General features: G+C 38.6%; 1 protein-coding gene across 1 annotated transcript in view; it reads left to right on the forward strand.

Annotated features, from left to right (window-relative positions):
- LOC111044615 (neurogenic locus Notch protein) overlaps positions 1-19,248 on the forward strand; it is a gene marked incomplete in the record, with an annotated part of 280,748 nt that overhangs the window by 221,615 nt on the left and 39,885 nt on the right. The window contains 8 exon segments of the mRNA XM_039433417.1: positions 1,510-1,742; positions 4,833-5,127; positions 6,281-6,576; positions 8,400-8,506; positions 10,103-10,301; positions 11,788-12,050; positions 12,988-13,172; positions 15,927-16,105. Of these exon segments, the coding sequence (XP_039289351.1) occupies positions 1,510-1,742; positions 4,833-5,127; positions 6,281-6,576; positions 8,400-8,506; positions 10,103-10,301; positions 11,788-12,050; positions 12,988-13,172; positions 15,927-16,105 (1,757 nt within the window).

Here is a 19,248-nt window from a genome sequence, read left to right on the forward strand (position 1 = left end):
TCGGTTTGTGACTTCCGCAAGATATTGTCACTATTCATATTTATCTAAAAATACTGTATAAATGTAAAGTCATTTAATGTGTACAAGTCTGTGCATATTTACTACAACAGGTCTATAGGGGAATTTTGTTGAAATTGTAATTAGTGAATATTTTAAAGACATAGCGTTCATCATGTCCTGCACATCAAAATAAACATGTCTGTAGTAAGTGGGGTTATTATTTTCGGTTTGTGACTTCCGAAAGATATTGTCACTATTCATATTTATCTAAAAATACTGTATAAATGTAAAGTCATTTAATGTGTACAAGTCTGTACATATTTACTACAACAGGTCTATAGTATTTTTTGGTAAGATAATGTAAGCATATCGTTTTGCCCAGAGGAACGAGTTGTCCTTCTTGAGCAGTATCTGTCGTACCAGTATTAAGCTCTTCCAGATTTTCTCCTGTTGGGGTATCTCTAAAGGTTGAATAAATAGGATCTATACTCTGAATAAACTGGAAATGAACATAACAACGGAGATTAGTAATATTAGTTTAGGTATACACAATATAAAGCGTTTTCAAGTGTGGCAAAACAAATATGTTTGCTTGTTTTAATGAACAAGGCATCCATTTTGGGCTAGTTTGTTATAGAATGTTGGTAATAATTATGTAAATTAATAATGCAGTCAACTTATTTTGAATGACTCAGGACCGTTTACACAGTGTCACTTTAATATCAATTTAAACTGGACTAAACCATAGAGAAACGATAGCATAAGTAGATATCCCATGGTATAGGGTGTTTATGTCGCAACTTTTACTGTTATCCCAAGCCGATAGTTCACATAGTTCTTTCCTATGCAGCTGTGTGACGCTGGTAGTCTCTCAAATTGTGCTGTCCATACACTATCACTCCAACAAAACAGTGAAAATTGACAATAATCGACAGTAATTGGCTTGAGATAACAGTAAAAGTTGCGACATAAATTCCCTATACCATGGGATATCTACTTACGCTATTGTTTCTCTATGATTAAACCCACATCAGGTTTGTTTGCTATAATGCTATTAATTTTCAGCTGAAACCACAAGCTGATACAATTCAGTTTAAGATGTCACTCTACAAACATCAGTAGAGCGGTCGTAGTAATGTATCTGTTTGATTAATTCTGAATTTATTTCATATGAAAGAGCAAAATACCATAGTACTTGACTCCAGTATAAGGAAACTTCTTTGAGAAGTTCAACCGTGTATCTTGATTTTTAAAAATGGATTATATTTATAAATTATTGCACTTGAACCTCCTTATATTCTCAGGATTCCCCTACAAATATAGTTATAACGTTTTCTGAAGAACAAACTCAAATCTTCTCTTTCTTAAATGGCAATTTCAAATTAATTTGTATCAATTTACATTAGTCTTTTGTTATTCAGAATTCTTTTAATTTCTCTTCAATCAGAAGTTTATCTTTCATGAGTTCAATACTGGTTTTTAACCTGTGCCCCGTTGTGGTTCCCTCAGATGCCGCCACGGCGCCACCTGTTCACCGTCGCCCAACTACATGGACTTCTCTTGCCGTTGCGGCCTTGGTTACACCGGACGTCTCTGCCAGGAGGATGTTGACGAATGCCAGCTGTCCAGTCCTTGTCGTAACGGAGCCACCTGTCAGAACACCAACGGGAGCTACCACTGTCAGTGTGCACCGGGCTACGAGGGACGTGACTGTTTGATTAACACTGATGACTGTGCTTCATGTAAGTATACCAACTGTTCTATAGTGAGGTCTACGGGAGTGTTTGATCAGCAATAGAGGTTGATGATAGGAGAGTCAATCCGAACTAGTTGTAGGCCCTACTTCAAAAAACTTGGAATTCTCCCACACCCTAGCCTATATATTCTGGAACAATCTGCTTTTTAAAAAAACACATAAATGAATTTAATACAGGAGAAACATTCCACCAATATTCTACCAGATACAGAAATAATTTGAGAGATGATGCACACCTAAGTACTATGTATGAGCGAGGGGTAAGGAGTTCAGGTATCCGGATGTACAACTTATTGCCATCTCACATAAAAGAAAAGTCAGGTAAAGCTTTCAGATTTTTATTGAAAAAAGAGCTTCTATCCATATGTACCTACTCAGTGGAGGAATATAAAGATTTTTACAAACCTCAAGATGATTGATTGATTGATTGACTGAGTACTTTATTTATGTAGATTACAATATATACTAGCTTATACACTTATATACAATAGCTTACAATACAGCAAAATTATAGATGAATTTACATAATATAGACTAAGAAAATAATTATTGAACTTTATATGATATGAAAAAGCAATTTGTAATATAATAACTAAGATAATAATCATATTGTTATGCATCTACATAAATTGGCGGAGCTTTGGACATATCAATGTCCATTCTTCGGAAAGAATATTCAAAATATCCTCCCCACTAACTCTCTACCAAGATGGAGGTTTAAGAAGATAGATAACATGTTGCTGTTTGATTAATGACAAATTGACATAATCCTTATACCCCTTTTACAGGTGGTCGGTGGATAAAATAATAATAATAATAATAACCTACTCTAGAACATGGTACGCCATAGTGGAGTAGGTCAATTTCCACACAGAAAAATCTAAACAAGTAGAGGACACATAAGATTTTTTGTAACTAACTATTGTATGTAATATTGTAATTTATCTAATATTTTGTGTTATTGATGTTGTAGTTTTAGTTTTTTTTTTTAGAAATAATCATTTTATTCATTTTTTTATTCATTTATTCAATAATTGCTATCCTAGTCTATCATTCAACAAGAGATAGCGTTATCTCTTTCTCGATTTGCTCTGTTACCAAAATCGTCTTTTTACAATGTAGGATTAATCATTTATTAACAAATTATTCCATCTTAATTATGAAAATTCATTATGAAATTATTGAAAAATATAATTTCTTGCTCTAAATTGACTATTTTAAACGAGGATGAACAGTTAATCAATAAACCTGCATCAGCTACCGTCCATAATCAATATAATCAATAATCTTTATTCTTGTCATCGAACATTACAAATGTTATAAACAAACGTCATGTGGAGATAAAACATAGATAGCATTGCATATACTAACAATATATCGTACCGCTAACACATATATACATAACATTAAACATGTACACATATGTATACATATATACATATACAAATATAATATAAAACAGTCAGATGCTCACGTTATGACTTGGGTATTCGTCAATTGTACAAAAAGCCTGTTTTTTGAGCCATTGTGCTACTGTAGATATGAACTTTTTTTGTGGTAAATTTTTTTATTGTTGTCGGTAATTTATTGAATAATAAGTATTGTTGATACTTATAGCTTTTGAATGTTTTTTGCAGTCTGATGTATGGGGTAATTAGGTTATTCCTATTTCTAGTTCTATGTTCATGCTGATGGCTATGTCTTGTTGATAGAGTTAGGTTTTTTTTAGCATGGACCAGGTTACAATAAATGTACATTGAAGGGAGAGTCATGATTCCAAGCTCGATAAAACTAATTTTACAGCTTTCAACACTCCTTAGACCAACAATGCAGCGAATTGCTTTTTTTGCCAAATAAATGCCTTCTGCATATCACTTGAGTTACCCCAAAGACGGAGCCCATTATTGAGATGGGAATGAAACAAACCATAGTAAGTCAGAATAAGTACCTCCCTACTGACACAACATTTCAGTTTTCTTAGTAGGTACATAACTCTGGACAATTTCTTAAACAGATACTCTATGTGGCTACTCCAACTCAATTTACTGTCTAGCATAGAAGGCATTGACAAGACAGAGGATGCGCAACGTTTTTATCCTATCATTCTCCACTGCCATTACAACGTGGACCTCACTATAGACTTATTCATTACAGAGAAAACATAAAAATATATTAGGGTGTGATTACATTGGATTCGTAAATGTGCAAGTGCACGCTTTGTTATGCAAATTCAAAATTCAAATGTTCTTCATTCCTGAAAATGCATTTCTACAATAATAATGCATGAGCAAGCGTGCAGATGAGAAACAAAATCTGGAGATAGCAATAGGAACTCTCACACTGAACGCCTGCACTTGCTAGTTGCGTTCAGTGTGAGCAGCTTTATGCAAGTCACAACCTGTGAAACATAACCTATTTTTTGACTTGGTGTATGAATTGTATGAATTCGGGGAAGGAACAGTTTTTGGGCTGTGCCTGTTGGTCCTTAAATTCATTCATTTACCACAAAATTTTTCCTACAGTTACGTTGAAAAGTGGCCATTGCTGCACTGATTACAGAACGCAAAGAATCACTTTTCCGCTCTAGTGCGGGAAACATTTTATCCGCACTCCAGATTTGCAGCATGACAACGCAAAATAGTTAGTAGGTTATATGGAGCACCAGTGCAGCAGAATCAAAATTAAGTTGGTAACTGTGACTGTGGTGCACGTTATAAGAATCTTGAAGTGGTGGACAACAGTGGATGACAGCGACAGCCACCACATCAGTGACAGCCGCCCCGCCATTCAAACACTACTACATTATACAATTTTATTTATTAATAATAAAATTACACAGATATACATTTGATGGATTTCAGGGAATTTTACCCATAATTACCCACTTTTCATATTCAATGGTAACTGTAGGAAAAACTTGATGTGAAATACGTGCGCAAAGTTCCTCTGCTGCACTCAACAAACCATTCCGCCCTCGCCTATGGCTCGTGCGTAAACGTTTCTTTCGGTGCAGCAAACTGTCACTTTGCGCACTAGTTGCACAAATAACTATTAAATATTCGCTTTTTTTCGACAGTCCCCTGTCAAAATGGCGGCACCTGCCTTGACGGCGTCGGCGACTACACATGCCTCTGCATCGACGGTTTCGGCGGCAAGCACTGCGAGACTGACATCGACGAGTGTGAATCGAACCCGTGTCGCAACCAGGCCGAGTGCACGCAGTATGTCAACAGCTACACATGCACATGTCCACTGGGATTCTCGGGCATCAACTGTCAGACCAATGACGAGGACTGTACGGACAGCAGTTGTATGAATGGAGGCAAATGTATCGACGGAATTAACAACTATACTTGCATTTGTTTGCCTGGGTGAGTTGAAAAAACGGTTTAAAAAAACTGTAGTTAACTGTGTTAACGGTAGTAAAAACAGAGTAACGGTTTCATTCGTTTTGATGTAATTGACTTGACATCAATTGAATTAACTTGTAATGACAATTGACTTATACAGGTTGTTCAACGAAAGGTGTAACAGCCGAAGACTGTAGATTCTACATGAAATTTGCAACAAAAATGTCTAGTAAAATTTTCTTATATCGACCTTAGTTTTCTAGGTGTATAAATTTTTTCGATAAACGGCAAAAACTAGAAAACTATTAGTCAAAATCTATTTCTAATGATATGGTTGGAAAGACGAATAAATTTACAATAAGACTATTATAATTTTTTCCTTTGTTTGAACTTATGAGCATTCAAAATGTTTGAAATTTGGCGCTTTGAAACTAACATGTCACATGCAACCAAAGTCTATAAATACAGGTCATGACACAATCCCGTGATGCATTGCAAAATCGCCATTCTATGGGGTTCTAGTTCACCAATAATTTTCAAATTTATCAGCTGTTATCATTATCGATTGAACAACATGATGTGTTATATTGTTCAAGGAATATTTCTTGGCTTTGAATTGTAAAATAAATTCTTCCCACAAAATAATAATATTTAGATTCCAACTAGGAACTGAATTGTTGATCTTTAGATTGAGAACTTCAAACTCCTTTTGATGTTAGCCTTTTGTCCCAAGGAGGATCGTCCTTGTTTTGTTCCAATGCCTTATGAATCATAACAAGTTACAAGAATAAGAACAATTTTTAATAATAAGAAAATGCATTATTGAACCATTTATTATTGAAATTTCATTATTAAGAAATCGAAAACCTGAATTTACATATGATCTGAACCAGAATATTGTTTTTAAAAAGAAAAATTCATGATTTTGTTATGAGCAGATTGGAATAATTCAAATGCACCGCCATGAAGACCCCACAAAATGGCCGCTCCGTAAGGAACACGAGTGTCATGACCTGTATTTATAGACCTTGCATGCAGCTACCAATCTGTCCGCGGGGTGGAGTTTTTATGTCCTAAAGAATATCTGGTAATAGACAGAGTGTTTATACTCAGTAATTTTGTTTGTTTATTTTCTCTATATCCAGTTGAATAATTTGTTTTGTTTATTTTGCAGTTACACTGGTAGCAACTGCCAGTCACGCATCAACGAGTGCGACTCGTCGCCGTGCCTGAACGGCGCCACGTGTCACGACCACGTGCACCTGTACACGTGTCACTGTGCACACGGCTACACGGGCGAGCGATGCGAGTCCTACGTGGACTGGTGTGCCAGCGACAGACAGCCGTGTGAGAATGGCGCTCAGTGCAGACAGCAGAAGAACAGCTACCAGTGTCTCTGTCAGCCCGGATGGACTGGCAAGGTCTGTGATGTCGAGATGGTCAGCTGTTCAGATGCTGCTATCCGCAAAGGTAATTCGAAACTTCATTACTAGTAGTTCTGTGAACAGTAGATATAGCATAGTTTTTCACTCATTGCTGTCTTATGGAATAGTTTTCTGGGGTAGTTCATTTGACGCTGTTGAGGTTTTCATGATTCAAAAATTAGGGTAATGGCTGGGGAGTCAAAGAGGAATATCTGTAGACCCCATTTCAAAAGTCTAAAAATTCTTCCTTTACCTAGTGTCTAAATTCTGGGGCCCTTTGTTTTGTTAAGATAAATCAATGTTATTTTACTCGTTGTGATGATGTTCATTTTCATAATACCAGGAATAAATAATACTTGGATAATATATTTCCACTTAATAAATAATACATAATACTTGTTGAGAGACGAGATGCATCGCTCCACTTTCTATAAGAGAGGCGTCAGAAGCTCTGGCATCCAATTATTTTATATTTTACCTGTATTCATGAAGAGTATGAATGAACGCGACTCTAGAACTCAATTAAAGATAGATTTCTCTAAAAGTGGTTTTTACTGAAAGGAAGAGTACATTGAACATTACTCCACATGAATGCTTTCTTTTCCTGTGTCTTGTATTTGTTACTGTGGGCTGTGTCTTTTTTGTTCGACCATTTAGATTTTTGACAAGTTCCTGATCATGTCTAGGTGGGCAGTGAATGCTATTCAATCTATCTATAAACCACAGTCTTTTCCAATACAGTCCATCATAGTAATTCTGTCGTGTCCGCGAGATATCGGTGTGTAAACGACTAATGGCTGTTTGGGTTGTTGTATCGACAATGATAATAATTTGTTTTAAACAACTAGAAAGCTTACCGAGTTGAAAGCAGAGAAAAGTCGGGAGAAAATACTATGCTACGTCGAGTTATCAGTTGCATGCAGTTGTTATTAATCCACTCGACAGCTGATTTATGATGAATAATTCCATATTCTGATTTTTACGGTAATGTTGGCGTATGAAAGAGGCTCCTTTTCTTTTTATATTATCCTTAAAATGCAAAATTTCCAAAAACCTTGTATATACGTCGACGTGCGATCTAAATAGGAACATACCTGTCAAATTGCCGCGTTTCGCCATAAATGGGGAACATGAATAGAAACATAAAGATAAATTCAAAACCGTCGACTTGAATATTAGACCTCACTTCGCTCGGTCAATTGACCTCACTCGGTCGGTTAATTAATAATATGATCACAAGTGTTTCAGTGAAAGATGGAATAGGTTAAAGATGATAGTTCCTCGATCCATTCCGAGCTGTGATGTATTAACACACTTTTTTATGTATTTCACACGACATTTAGTCACATCAATATTTGACTATATGTCGTGTGAAATACATAAAAAATATGGAATTGGTTCAGGAGGAAATGTACAAATTCTAGAGAAGTTCAAAAGTTGAATTCTAAAGGAGAGTCAATTTCGTTGGCCAAAGATCTCGTTCTGTTTAGTGTGTTGAAAATTTCAAGTTGTTTGATTTCAATACAATGTGAAGTAAACGTCCAACAAACAAACTTAGACACTTGAGAAGAAGAACAAACCGATAAATTTGTATAATATTGAATGTGTTGAGCTTGAATTGTGTATGCAGACAATGCAGAAATTCTTTACATGCTGTGACAAAAAATGTGAATGAATGAAAATGCAAATGAATAATTTGAAACGTACAACGACTCGAGGCACTAGTCACCAGTAAGAACTTGCTCCGCTCATTCAAAAAATACTTCTGCCGCAATCATTTTGATGTCTTTGAACACACTATTTCTTCTTCTGTTCTTGTTCTCATGTTTTAAAATTATTTACTCAATTTCGTTTTGTTTCTTTCCGTAGGTGTATCTAAAGAATCGCTGTGCCACAACGGAACCTGTGAAGATATCGGCAACAGTCATAGATGTCACTGTCAGGACGGATACACGGGCAGCTATTGTGCTAAGGAGGTAAATTATTGATCCAACAAATAAATTGATAATGTTCCGTCTATACCAAGAGCAGCTGTGATCATTATGTGTTTTATAGAGTAAATACTCTTCACTCTTCAATATTCAACCAATTCTACAATATTATTATTATTTTCATTTTTCATCACATTACTATGTGAGTTTTTCATCAAAATCGGTCTATGACAAGACTTTGATGAATTATTCTGCTGCTAGGTTTAAGAATGCCCTAACCATTGATACAGTGTTGAGCATCACTGCCTTCTGCATCAAGTAGATCTTGTTTCTTGAGGCACCCAGATGACTTAGGTTTGCAGTAAATTTTTCCCCATCAATCCAACTGCAGATATTATGACTGGAACGGTTTCCACTTTCTCTTGATGCCAGATATATTTTATCTCAGCTGCTAGGGGGAGATACTTGGAAATCTTTTCACTGTAGCAGTGTTCCATGTTATGGTACCGTGAAATGCCTACATATATTAAGACTGTTTCCCTGGTCAGTTTATCCATCAGGATTAAATCTGGCCTGTTATGTGGAATTGTTCTGTCAGTCAGCACATATCTGTCCCAATACAGCTTGTGGGTATTGTTCTGTAGGATTGAAGTCAAATTTCAAATCAAATCAATTTATTTTCCATTTATACAATATATACAGAGCATGAAATTACCATAGTCACTAAAAAAATTACCATATAACTAAAAAAACCACAAACATACTCTGAAGACCATTACCATAAATCAAATATACATGGAAAATAATCCCTAAGGTTACAAAAACCTGTTTGGGCAGAAAAAAAACTACTTAAAATAAAAAAAAAGTGTTACAGTTTACAAAGCAAATTAAGAAAGAGTAGAAAAAACTAAAAAGACAAGAAAAAAGGAAAAAGAACTTCAATATCAGTTTAACATTATTAAAATACTAACAATATTACACTATAAACAATAACATTACAAACTAAAACAAAAAAAAAATGTCGAGCTTACCAGTTGTAAAAAAGTGCTAAATAAAGTGCAGGCCTGCAGTTCAAACAATATTCTCATAATAACCGGAAACATCTTCATGTATCAGAATAAGTTGGAGCATATTGATAGTAAGGAAGTTTCTCGACAATCAACTTATGCCTTAATGCCAAGTCCTGGTGCAGTATGCCAGCAACATTATTATTATTATTATTATTATTATTATTATTATTATTATTATTATTATTACTATTAAACGAAAATCAAAATTAAATACTGTTATTCACCTCGAATTTCCATCTAGCTGTTTACCCTGTTGTCAATATTTGTCTTCGAGGTGAATAACAGCGTTTAGTAATAATAAATTCATTAGAATTTGAATAATTGCAATATTTCAGTAATTTCCATCTGAATTCTACAATAATTTCTGATTTTATTAATCTATCCAACCAATTCCTTAACAATATTCTCGTTGATTAAACTCATCAATTTGATGAATCATATTGAATAAATTAAAATTGGAACCGTTTTGGGCTTGAGCCTGAGGTTCTCAGGTTCCTGAGGTTTTTAGTGGTACTTTTCTGAACGTTATGTGATTCCGATTGATTGGATAACATTTAAATTCGTTTTTTAGGTAAACGAATGCGACTCAGCACCATGCCAGAACGGTGCCACATGCCAGGACCTGGTTGGTTCCTACCTGTGCCAGTGTGCCAAGGGATTCCAAGGCCAGAACTGTGAGCTAAATGTGGATGACTGCCAGCCCAACCCATGCCAGAACGGAGGCACCTGCCATGATCAGGTCAACAAGTTTAGTTGCTCATGTCCGCCTGGTCAGTTCATCATTCATTTGTTCATTCTATTTATTCATTTATCAATACAATTATTAATAATAATAAAGCTGTGATAAGGAGAGAGCAACAGGCTCAGCCAAAACTACTCTTTCCCTAAACTTTATCAACGTTAAGAAAGATTCAATATCTAACTACTCTACTCTACCCTTTCTCTACTCCCTTACTCTACCCTTAACTCTCTACTCTTTCCCTAAATTTTATCAACATTAACAAAGATTCAAAAGTTATCCAAAAGATAGATTACTTTTCACTTTCAAATGTCAGTCAACATTTTCATTTCCGTGTAAGTCAAATTCAGGTATAGGTTTGTTTAATTCCATGGGTTCAATCTCTCTCTAAAATCGAATCTTCGATTGCATTAATTTGAGTATAAACTGAAAATTGAATCGCAGTGGGAAAGAATACTCAAATCACTCAAAAGTCTGAAAATAAGAGTTTCGAATACTTTTGGTAAATTAGATATTGTTGGTGAAATTTTAGTTCACTATTATAAAATTGTGAGTGGATTGATTGATTGATTGAGTACTTTATTTATGTAGATTACAATATATACTGGCTTATACACTTATATACAATAGCTTACAATACAGCAAAATTATACATGAATTTACATAATATAGACTAAGAAAATAATTAAGAGGATTAAGAGGTTAGAAGCGACGTCAGAGGAATAAAATAAGAATGAGTTTACAATCTTTGCCTCCTAAGTATATTTCTTCATGCACTGTCAAAATTCACTGTTTACTCAAGCTGATAGTCCTAGTAGTTGTTTTTGGTGAAGCAATGTGACGCTGGTAGTCTCTCTCATACTGTGCCGTCCTACACTCTTACCCGACCAAAACAGTAATAATAGAAAGTAGTCGACAGTAATCGGTTTGAATTGAAAAAAAATCAGCTTTAAATTTGAAACATAAACCTGTCTTCTCATGCTAACTTCTCTCTATATGATCATTTATTTATTTATTGGATAGAGCAAACAATACAATAGTCGGAAAAGAAAAAACAGGCTATTGCCCAAAACTTCTTCAATTTCCTAATTTTGTCCTAAATTGTCCAAACATTATGTAGGTCATACCAGAGAGGACTTGGTAATTTTGTTTTATCACTTATTTTATCAGTGGTCATTCTATAGTCCGAAAGATATTACTTTTCTTTCACGTGGCTCTCTCTCGAAGACTGACTCTCTCGTGTCATTGCTTGATTTGATTTGAAAGACAGAGAGGGTGGATACTCGTTTCTTCACTAATCAGAATTCTCCCTACTTACACTTTAGTGTCAGCATCCAATTGTGCGCAGCATGCTTACTCCTCTCCACTTACCTCTCTGTCCATGCTACAAACTGTGCAAAAAGAAATCGGTTTCCTCTCTAAATGATGAAAGTAATATCTCTCTCACTACAATGTTGTAAAATGTACTCTTTCCATCTACACAATCTTTTTAACTAATTCGTGCGTTATTTTTCTAGGCACCCTTGGCATAATCTGTGAGATCAACGTGGACGACTGCCGGCCGGGCGCGTGTCATAACAACGGCACATGCGTGGACCGGGTGGGTGGATTCGAGTGTGTGTGCCCCCAGGGCTTTGTGGGCGGTCGCTGTGAGGGTGACATCAACGAATGCCTGAGCAACCCCTGTCAGGCGCAGGGCACCCTCGACTGTGTGCAGCTGGTCAACAACTACCACTGCAACTGTCGGCCTGGCTATATGGGTCGCCACTGTGAGGTCAAGGTTAGTTTCATTCTAATTAATTGCTTGAAGCTATCCTGGATTTAAGTAGTCTCAAATATGTACCTATTAAAAGACAGAATACGAATTATGTGTTAATTATACAGTGAGGTAGATCAGTAGCGGAGTGATCCGTGGTCTGGTGGATAGAGTGCTTGTGTAGCAGCACAGAGATCCTGGGTTCAATCCCTCTCATAACCAAAAGTTTTTTAACCAGATCACTCCCGTGTTATCGGATGGGCACGTTAAACTGTTGCTCCCGGCTGAAGTATGACAGTCGTAAGGCCCATTGACGGCTTAAATTATATATTCAGGCGGTGGGACCTTCCCGCAAGGGACTCCCCACCAACAAAAGCCATACGAATTTACTTTTTTACAGTGAGGTAGAAATAACTTTGAAATTATATAACTCAACCTTATCAGTGTTATGAAAAACACTGCAATTATAAATAACGTGGATCTCACTATAGGATTTTTTGGCTTTGTGAATGAACGAATGTGTAATTTGATTAATTGACCGAGCGAAGTGAGGTCTAAGATTCAAGTCGACGGTTTGGCATTTCTCTTAATGTTTAAATGTTTGAATGTTTATATGTTGCGCATTTACGGCGAAACGCAGTAATAGATTTTCATGAAATTTGTCAGGTATGTTCCTTTTTTAATTGCGCGTCGACGTATATACAAGGTTTTTGGAAATTTTGCATTTCAAGGATAATATAAAAGGAAAAAGGAGCCTCCTTCATACGACAATATTAGAGTAAAAATCAGACTATAGAATCATTCATCATAAATCAGCTGACAAGTGATTACACAGATGTGTGGAGAAGCCAGTCTATTGCTGTATTCCCATAAGGTCTATAGTTTCAATCAGGTACTTGTGGATGAGAATACTGCGAGGTCTACTGTTCACAGAAGTACTAGTAATTAATGTATGTTTCAGGTGAACTTCTGCGACAGTTTTCCGTGCCAAAATGGCGGCCAGTGTGAGGCGAAGGAGGCCGGCCACATCTGCCTGTGTGGACCGCAGTACTCGGGTCGCAACTGCGAGTTTTTCGGACACGACTGCGACTCGGATCCCTGTCAGAATGGCGGCATGTGTTCACGGCTCAACGGAGGTGGTTACAGGTCAGTTAACAAACTCATTTAAAATCTCTAAACTGAACTATAAACCCTATTTCAGTCCAAGCAAATTCAGATAGAGACATTCAATATCAAATTCTCTATTTTTCATTCAATTATCTTCACCACATATATTGCTACGTTAACCCTACAGAGGCACACTTACTTTATGCTAACACAGTAGACACACTGGGGTGTTGAACACCCCAATTTAATTTTGCATTTTTCTTTGAAAAAAAACAAGTACTTAGACCATACTTCATCATTTATTAATCATTCTTGTTCCAAGTGCATACAGAAATCAAAAGTAAAGCACTACTCATCAATATTTATACTAATTTTAGAAGTACGTATGTTCCGCCTGAGTGTTGGAGCTCCTAATCCGGTTTGAACGAATGGCTTGATCATTGCCAATGACAACTTCATCAAAACCCACGTCTCTTCATTTTATCGTTTTGAATCTCAAGTTGTAGAGAATCATAGCATTCATTCCAATCTGATCCATCATCCCATACCACATTCGTAGTGACAATACAAGTAAATCTTTGTAATAAAAGTGTTTGATAAATGTCCTACGTAAAAGACACTCTGGGGTGTTAGGCACCCCAAACGAAGAACAAGATGAGCTGGTGACCTTGTAGAATGCTATTACTGACTGGAAGTGGTGGAGAGTAGTTGACAATACTGCAAACCTAATTTAGACTGGGCATAAATTCCCATCTGTGTGATATTGTCAACTGCAGAACAGAAAAAAATCCCTGGGGTGTGAAACACCCCAGTGTGTCTCTTTAGGGTTAATATCCAATCAATATACAGTTGATATTCAATTGATGTCAAGTGTCAATATGTCAATTCGAGATGTGAACAATTCGATAGACTGAGGGCCGTTTCAGTCAAAGCTTAAACTGAATTTAATCAGCTGGTGGCTTGAAATCAGACTTTAGTTTAAACTGAAATTGTGCAAACGGCACTTAATCTACCTCTTTTCTCAACTTGAAAAGAACATGCAGCACTCCTTGAAAATATTCAAGCTTCCTTATAATATTTGATTGAACAGATCCGTGGTCTAGTGGATAAAGTGCTTGCGTAGCAGCCTAGAGATCCAGGGTTCAAATTAGCTCATCACCAAAAGTTTTCGACCAGGTCACACCCGTGTTATCGGATGGGCACATTGTTCCCATTAAACTAAGCAACATTAATTTACAGTGATGCCGTTCCCTCTCAACTAATGTATATTCCCTATTTGTTTCTATAGATGCACATGTACACCGGGATTAACTGTGAACTGGACTCTGGAGACGAGTGTGCCAGTCGTTCATGCTATCAAGCCAAGCAACATTGATTCACAGTGATGTCGTTCCCTCTCAACTAATGTATATTCCCTACTTGCTTCTATAGATGCACATGTACACCGGGAATTATTGTGAACTGGACTCTGGATATGAGTGTGCCAGTCGCCCATGCTATCAAGCTAAGCAACATTGATTCACAGTGATCCCGTTTCCTCTAATGTATTCCCTATTTCTTTTGTAGTTGCACATCTGACTATAGAAATAACAGAGCAGAAACCAAAACTGTTCCCACCAATAACTTGTGTGGATTGGTCCTTAGAAATGATGGTTCACAGTGATGACGTTTCCTTATTTATCTATTTATCATTTACAATAAACTTAAGGACAAAGAAACAGACTACAGTCCAAAACTTCTTTTCATCCCAATTTCATAAAATAAATTTTCCAAATAAAGGTTATGTGCGACTTTTCAATTCTTCACTAATTTCCACATTGAAACAAAACACAAACACTTTAAACAATTAAATTTGTATTTAGAAAGATTAAGATCCGAATTGATAATGAAATTTCTTCTACTTAGCAATCGAAACTGTAAAATATATATTACTAGCCGTCAGGCTCGTTTCGCTCGCCATATCCGTCTAGCCAGGGAGCTCCGCCCCCTGGACCCCCGACTGGATCGTCCAAAAATGAGATCAGCGGGCTCGCTTCGCTTGCCTGCATGTAGACCTCAACTTAATGCCAACCTGACAAAATTATTAATTTAGTTACCAGAACAACTGTTTCGAAGAGGTACTCTCTCTAGATTATAGTTCTATATTAACATATGGTATGCACATTTCAATTATAATTTTAAGATATTGGAATAAGAAGAATATACATGCTAAAAGACGAACTTTAAACCCTTGAAAGCCACCCTTAGAGTTGAAATATCGCCAAAAGATTTCTAAGTGCGCCTCTAAAGGGCCAACTGAACATACCTACCAAATTTAAACTTTTTTGGTCCGGTAGATTTTTAGTTCTGCGAGTGAGTGAGTGAGTGAATCAGTCAGTCAGTCAATCAATGAGTGAGTGCCATTTCGCTTTTATATTTATATAGATTTTGAAATATTTTGTTCCAAAAATTAAAACAATCTTCTTCACTAGAAACACAGATGATTATTATTTTTTTATATTATATTGCCTATTTCTCTGATAGATGACCACCGGGAACAACTGGTACCCACTGTGAACCGGACTCTAGAGACAAGTCACCGGTGCTATCAAGCTAAGCAACATTGATTCACAGTGATGCCGTTCCCTCTAAACTAATCTATTCTCCATTTGTCTTGTAGATGTATTTGTCCACCGGGACCCACTGTGAACCGGACTCTAGAGAAAAGTCACCGGTGCTATTAAGCTAAGCAACAACGATTCACAGTGATGCTTTTTTCTTTAAACTAATGTATATTCCCTATTTCTCGTATAGATGTACATGTCCGCCGGGAACAACTGGTACCCACTGTGAACTGGACTCTAGAGACGAATGTGCCAGCAGACCCTGTCAGCATGGAGCCTATTGCCAGGACAGGATAGGAGACTACGCTTGCTACTGTCCCCAGTCCTGGTCCGGCAAGAACTGTGATGTGCATGATCCTTCTTTCCAAGGTACGACGTCTTTTCATTTCAAATTATTTCAATTTTAATTAACATTAAACGAAAATCTCAATTAAATGCTGTAAATCACCCCGAAGACTTCTGGTACTGCAAATATTGACAAAAGGGTAAACAGCTAGATGAGCGGTACTATAGAAAAATTATTTGTAAGCCCATCTATTCAATTTTTCTTCACTTCTTTCATTTAATTTCATTAGATTCGTGAAGCGCGATTCCTATTTATCTGTATCGGTTCAGTACAGAAAAATATCATTCTCATATTCAATGGTAACTGTAGGATAAATTTAATGTGAAATACGTGCGCAAAGTTCCTCTGCTGCACTCAACAAACAATTCCGCCCTCGCCTACGGCTCGTGCGTAAACGTTTCTTTCGGTGCAGCAAACTGTCACTTTGCGCACTAGTTGCACAAATAACTATTCTATGAGTTCTAATTGGATTTTTTTATACTCATTTCAGTACATTCAAAAAATACTTTCCATGAGTTTTAATGGTACTATTCATACTCAGTCTGACCAAGCAAGTATGAATAGTCCCATTAGATATCATGGAAATGATATTTTCACTATACCGCACACGTTCTCTAAACAGGAATTCACTTTCAATTGTTTCATTTTATCATTGTGAATCATTTCTATAGATTAATATTGTTTCGTTGGAATATTGAAAATGAAATTTCACCTGCATTGTATGTATTCTCTAAATCGACGTTACCGTCGGTCCCAGCTACCTAAAAAGTAGTCGTTAGGTCATGTCAGGGCCCTGAAATTGAAGCAGTTGCGACCTGAAAACTCTGACACCAGATCTGAGCCAGCCAGGCCTTACCTCCCACATCCTATCTCTGGTACGGAGTTACTGGGAAGGATATTTTGAATATTATTTCCAAAGAATGGACATTGATATGTCCAAAGCTCCGCCAATTTAATTTATGTAGATGCATAGGAATGTTATTTGTTTATAGTAATAGTTATTCTAAATTGTTTTTTTCTTCTTATCATATACAGTTCAATAATTATTTTCTAAGTCTATATTATGTAAATTCATCTATAATTTTGCTGTATTGTAAGCTATTGTATATAAGTGTATAAGCAAGCCAGTATATGTTGTAATCTACATAAGGTACTCAATCAATCTCTCTCTCTCTCTCTCTTGTCACAAAGTAAATTGTGACGAGAAAATAATAAATAATATTATTGAAAGACGCTCGGCTATCAGCAATGCTAGCCGACCAGGGAGATAAGGGAGGTACCGATGGCGCACCATCTTCCGCGCATCAAGTCGATTTCCACCGCCTCTGGCGGCGGCTCAACTCCATCCCCTCCACTTTGGGGGAGTATTTAAAGGCCGGACGAGCCCCAGACCACAGCATTCCGCTCACAAACCTTCCTGCTCCTGGTACAGCGGCCCGTTGGCTGCCGTACGTCCCCGACCTCCTGCCCTGGTACAGCGGCCCGTTGGCTGCCGTACATCCCTAACCTTCCATCTCCCTAGGGCACAGCGGACCGTTGTCTGCCGTCCCTGTCCTCCCATCTACCTAGGGCACAGCGGACCGTTGTCTGCCGTCCCTGTCCTCCCATCTCCCTAGGGCACAGCGGACCGTTGTCTGCCGTCCCTGTCCTCCCATCTACCTAGGGCACAGCGGACCGTTGTCTGCCGTCCCTGACCTCCCATCACCCTAGGGCACAGCGGACCGTTGTCTGCCGTCCCTGTCCTCCCATTTCCCCAGGGCACAGCGGACCGTTGTCTGCCGTCCCTGACCTCCCATCACCCTAGGGCACAGCGGACCGTTGTCTGCCGTCCCTGACCTTCCATTCCCCCAGGGCACAGCGGACCGTTGTCTGCCGTCCCTGTCCTCCCATCTCCCTAGGGCACAGCGGACCGTTGTCTGCCGTCCCTGACCTCCCATCTCCCTAGGGCACAGCGGACCGTTGTCTGCCGTCCCTGTCCTCCCATTCCCCCAGGGCACAGCGGACCGTTGTCTGCCGTCCCTGTCCTCCCATTCCCCCAGGGCACAGCGGACCGTTGTCTGCCGTCCCTGACCTCCCATCTCCCTAGGGCACAGCGGACCGTTGTCTGCCGTCCCTGACCTCCCATCTACCTAGGGCACAGCGGACCGTTGTCTGCCGTCCCTGTCCTCCCATCTACCTAGGGCACAGCGGACCGTTGTCTGCCGTCCCTATTCTTCCTTCTCCCCAGGGCACAGCGGACCGTTGTCTGCCGTCCCTATTCTTCCTTCTCCCCAGGGCACAGCGGACCGTTGTCTGCCGTCCCTATTCTTCCTTCTCCCCAGGGCACAGCGGACCGTTGTCTGCCGTCCCTATTCTTCCTTCTCCCCAGGGCACAGCGGACCGTTGTCTGCCGTCCCTATTCTTCCTTCTCCCCAGGGCACAGCGGACCGTTGTCTGCCGTCCCTATCCTTTCTGTCCTTCCTCTTCCTACTCCACTGGAGCGGAACCGAGGCCGTAAGGCCGATACAAAATTACATCAAAGTGGTGTCATCAGAGAAGAGAGCGACCTTCACGCCGTCAGAAGCACCAGGAGGTGCTGTTCACGCCAGCTGAGGCACAAAGAAGAAGGAAGAGGAACTTCGACTTGCCTCCTTTCCCCGCCCACATTACGACTGAGCGAAGTCATCCAGGAGCAACACCTGGGTATCAATCACCCACCTCTGAAGCTACTCAGGGTGTACGTGATAGATTGGCGCCCGCACTTGGGGCACGAGGCAACGAAGTAAGAATCATGAGTGATCAGGGAGAGTCTGATTCAGATGCTCAACACCAGGAGCTGACAGAGGATCAGTCGGTCGAGGACATAAACCCCGAGGTGATAGCCGACCCCAGAGTTTCCTGGATCTATAGATTGAAAAAGGATGAGGCATTCAATCTTCTACAAGATTGGGGCATAGTGTCATCTGGAACACTTGCTGAGTTGAGAAAGTTGTTAGTAGAACAACATAAGAAGATGGCAGTACGTTATCCCAGCCCAAGACCCGGCATAATGAGCGAAAGCAGTGGGGAAACTAAACACTTGGTGACAGGTACCCACACTGAGGTTAGAACCAATATTCACACAAACCCCCTCATGGACCCAGGGGCGGTATGTGACAAAGTAAGAAGCTGGAGACTGTCATTCGAT

Source organism: Nilaparvata lugens, chromosome 7 (genome assembly GCF_014356525.2).
Source record: "Nilaparvata lugens isolate BPH chromosome 7, ASM1435652v1, whole genome shotgun sequence".
NCBI lineage: Eukaryota > Metazoa > Arthropoda > Insecta > Hemiptera > Delphacidae > Nilaparvata > Nilaparvata lugens.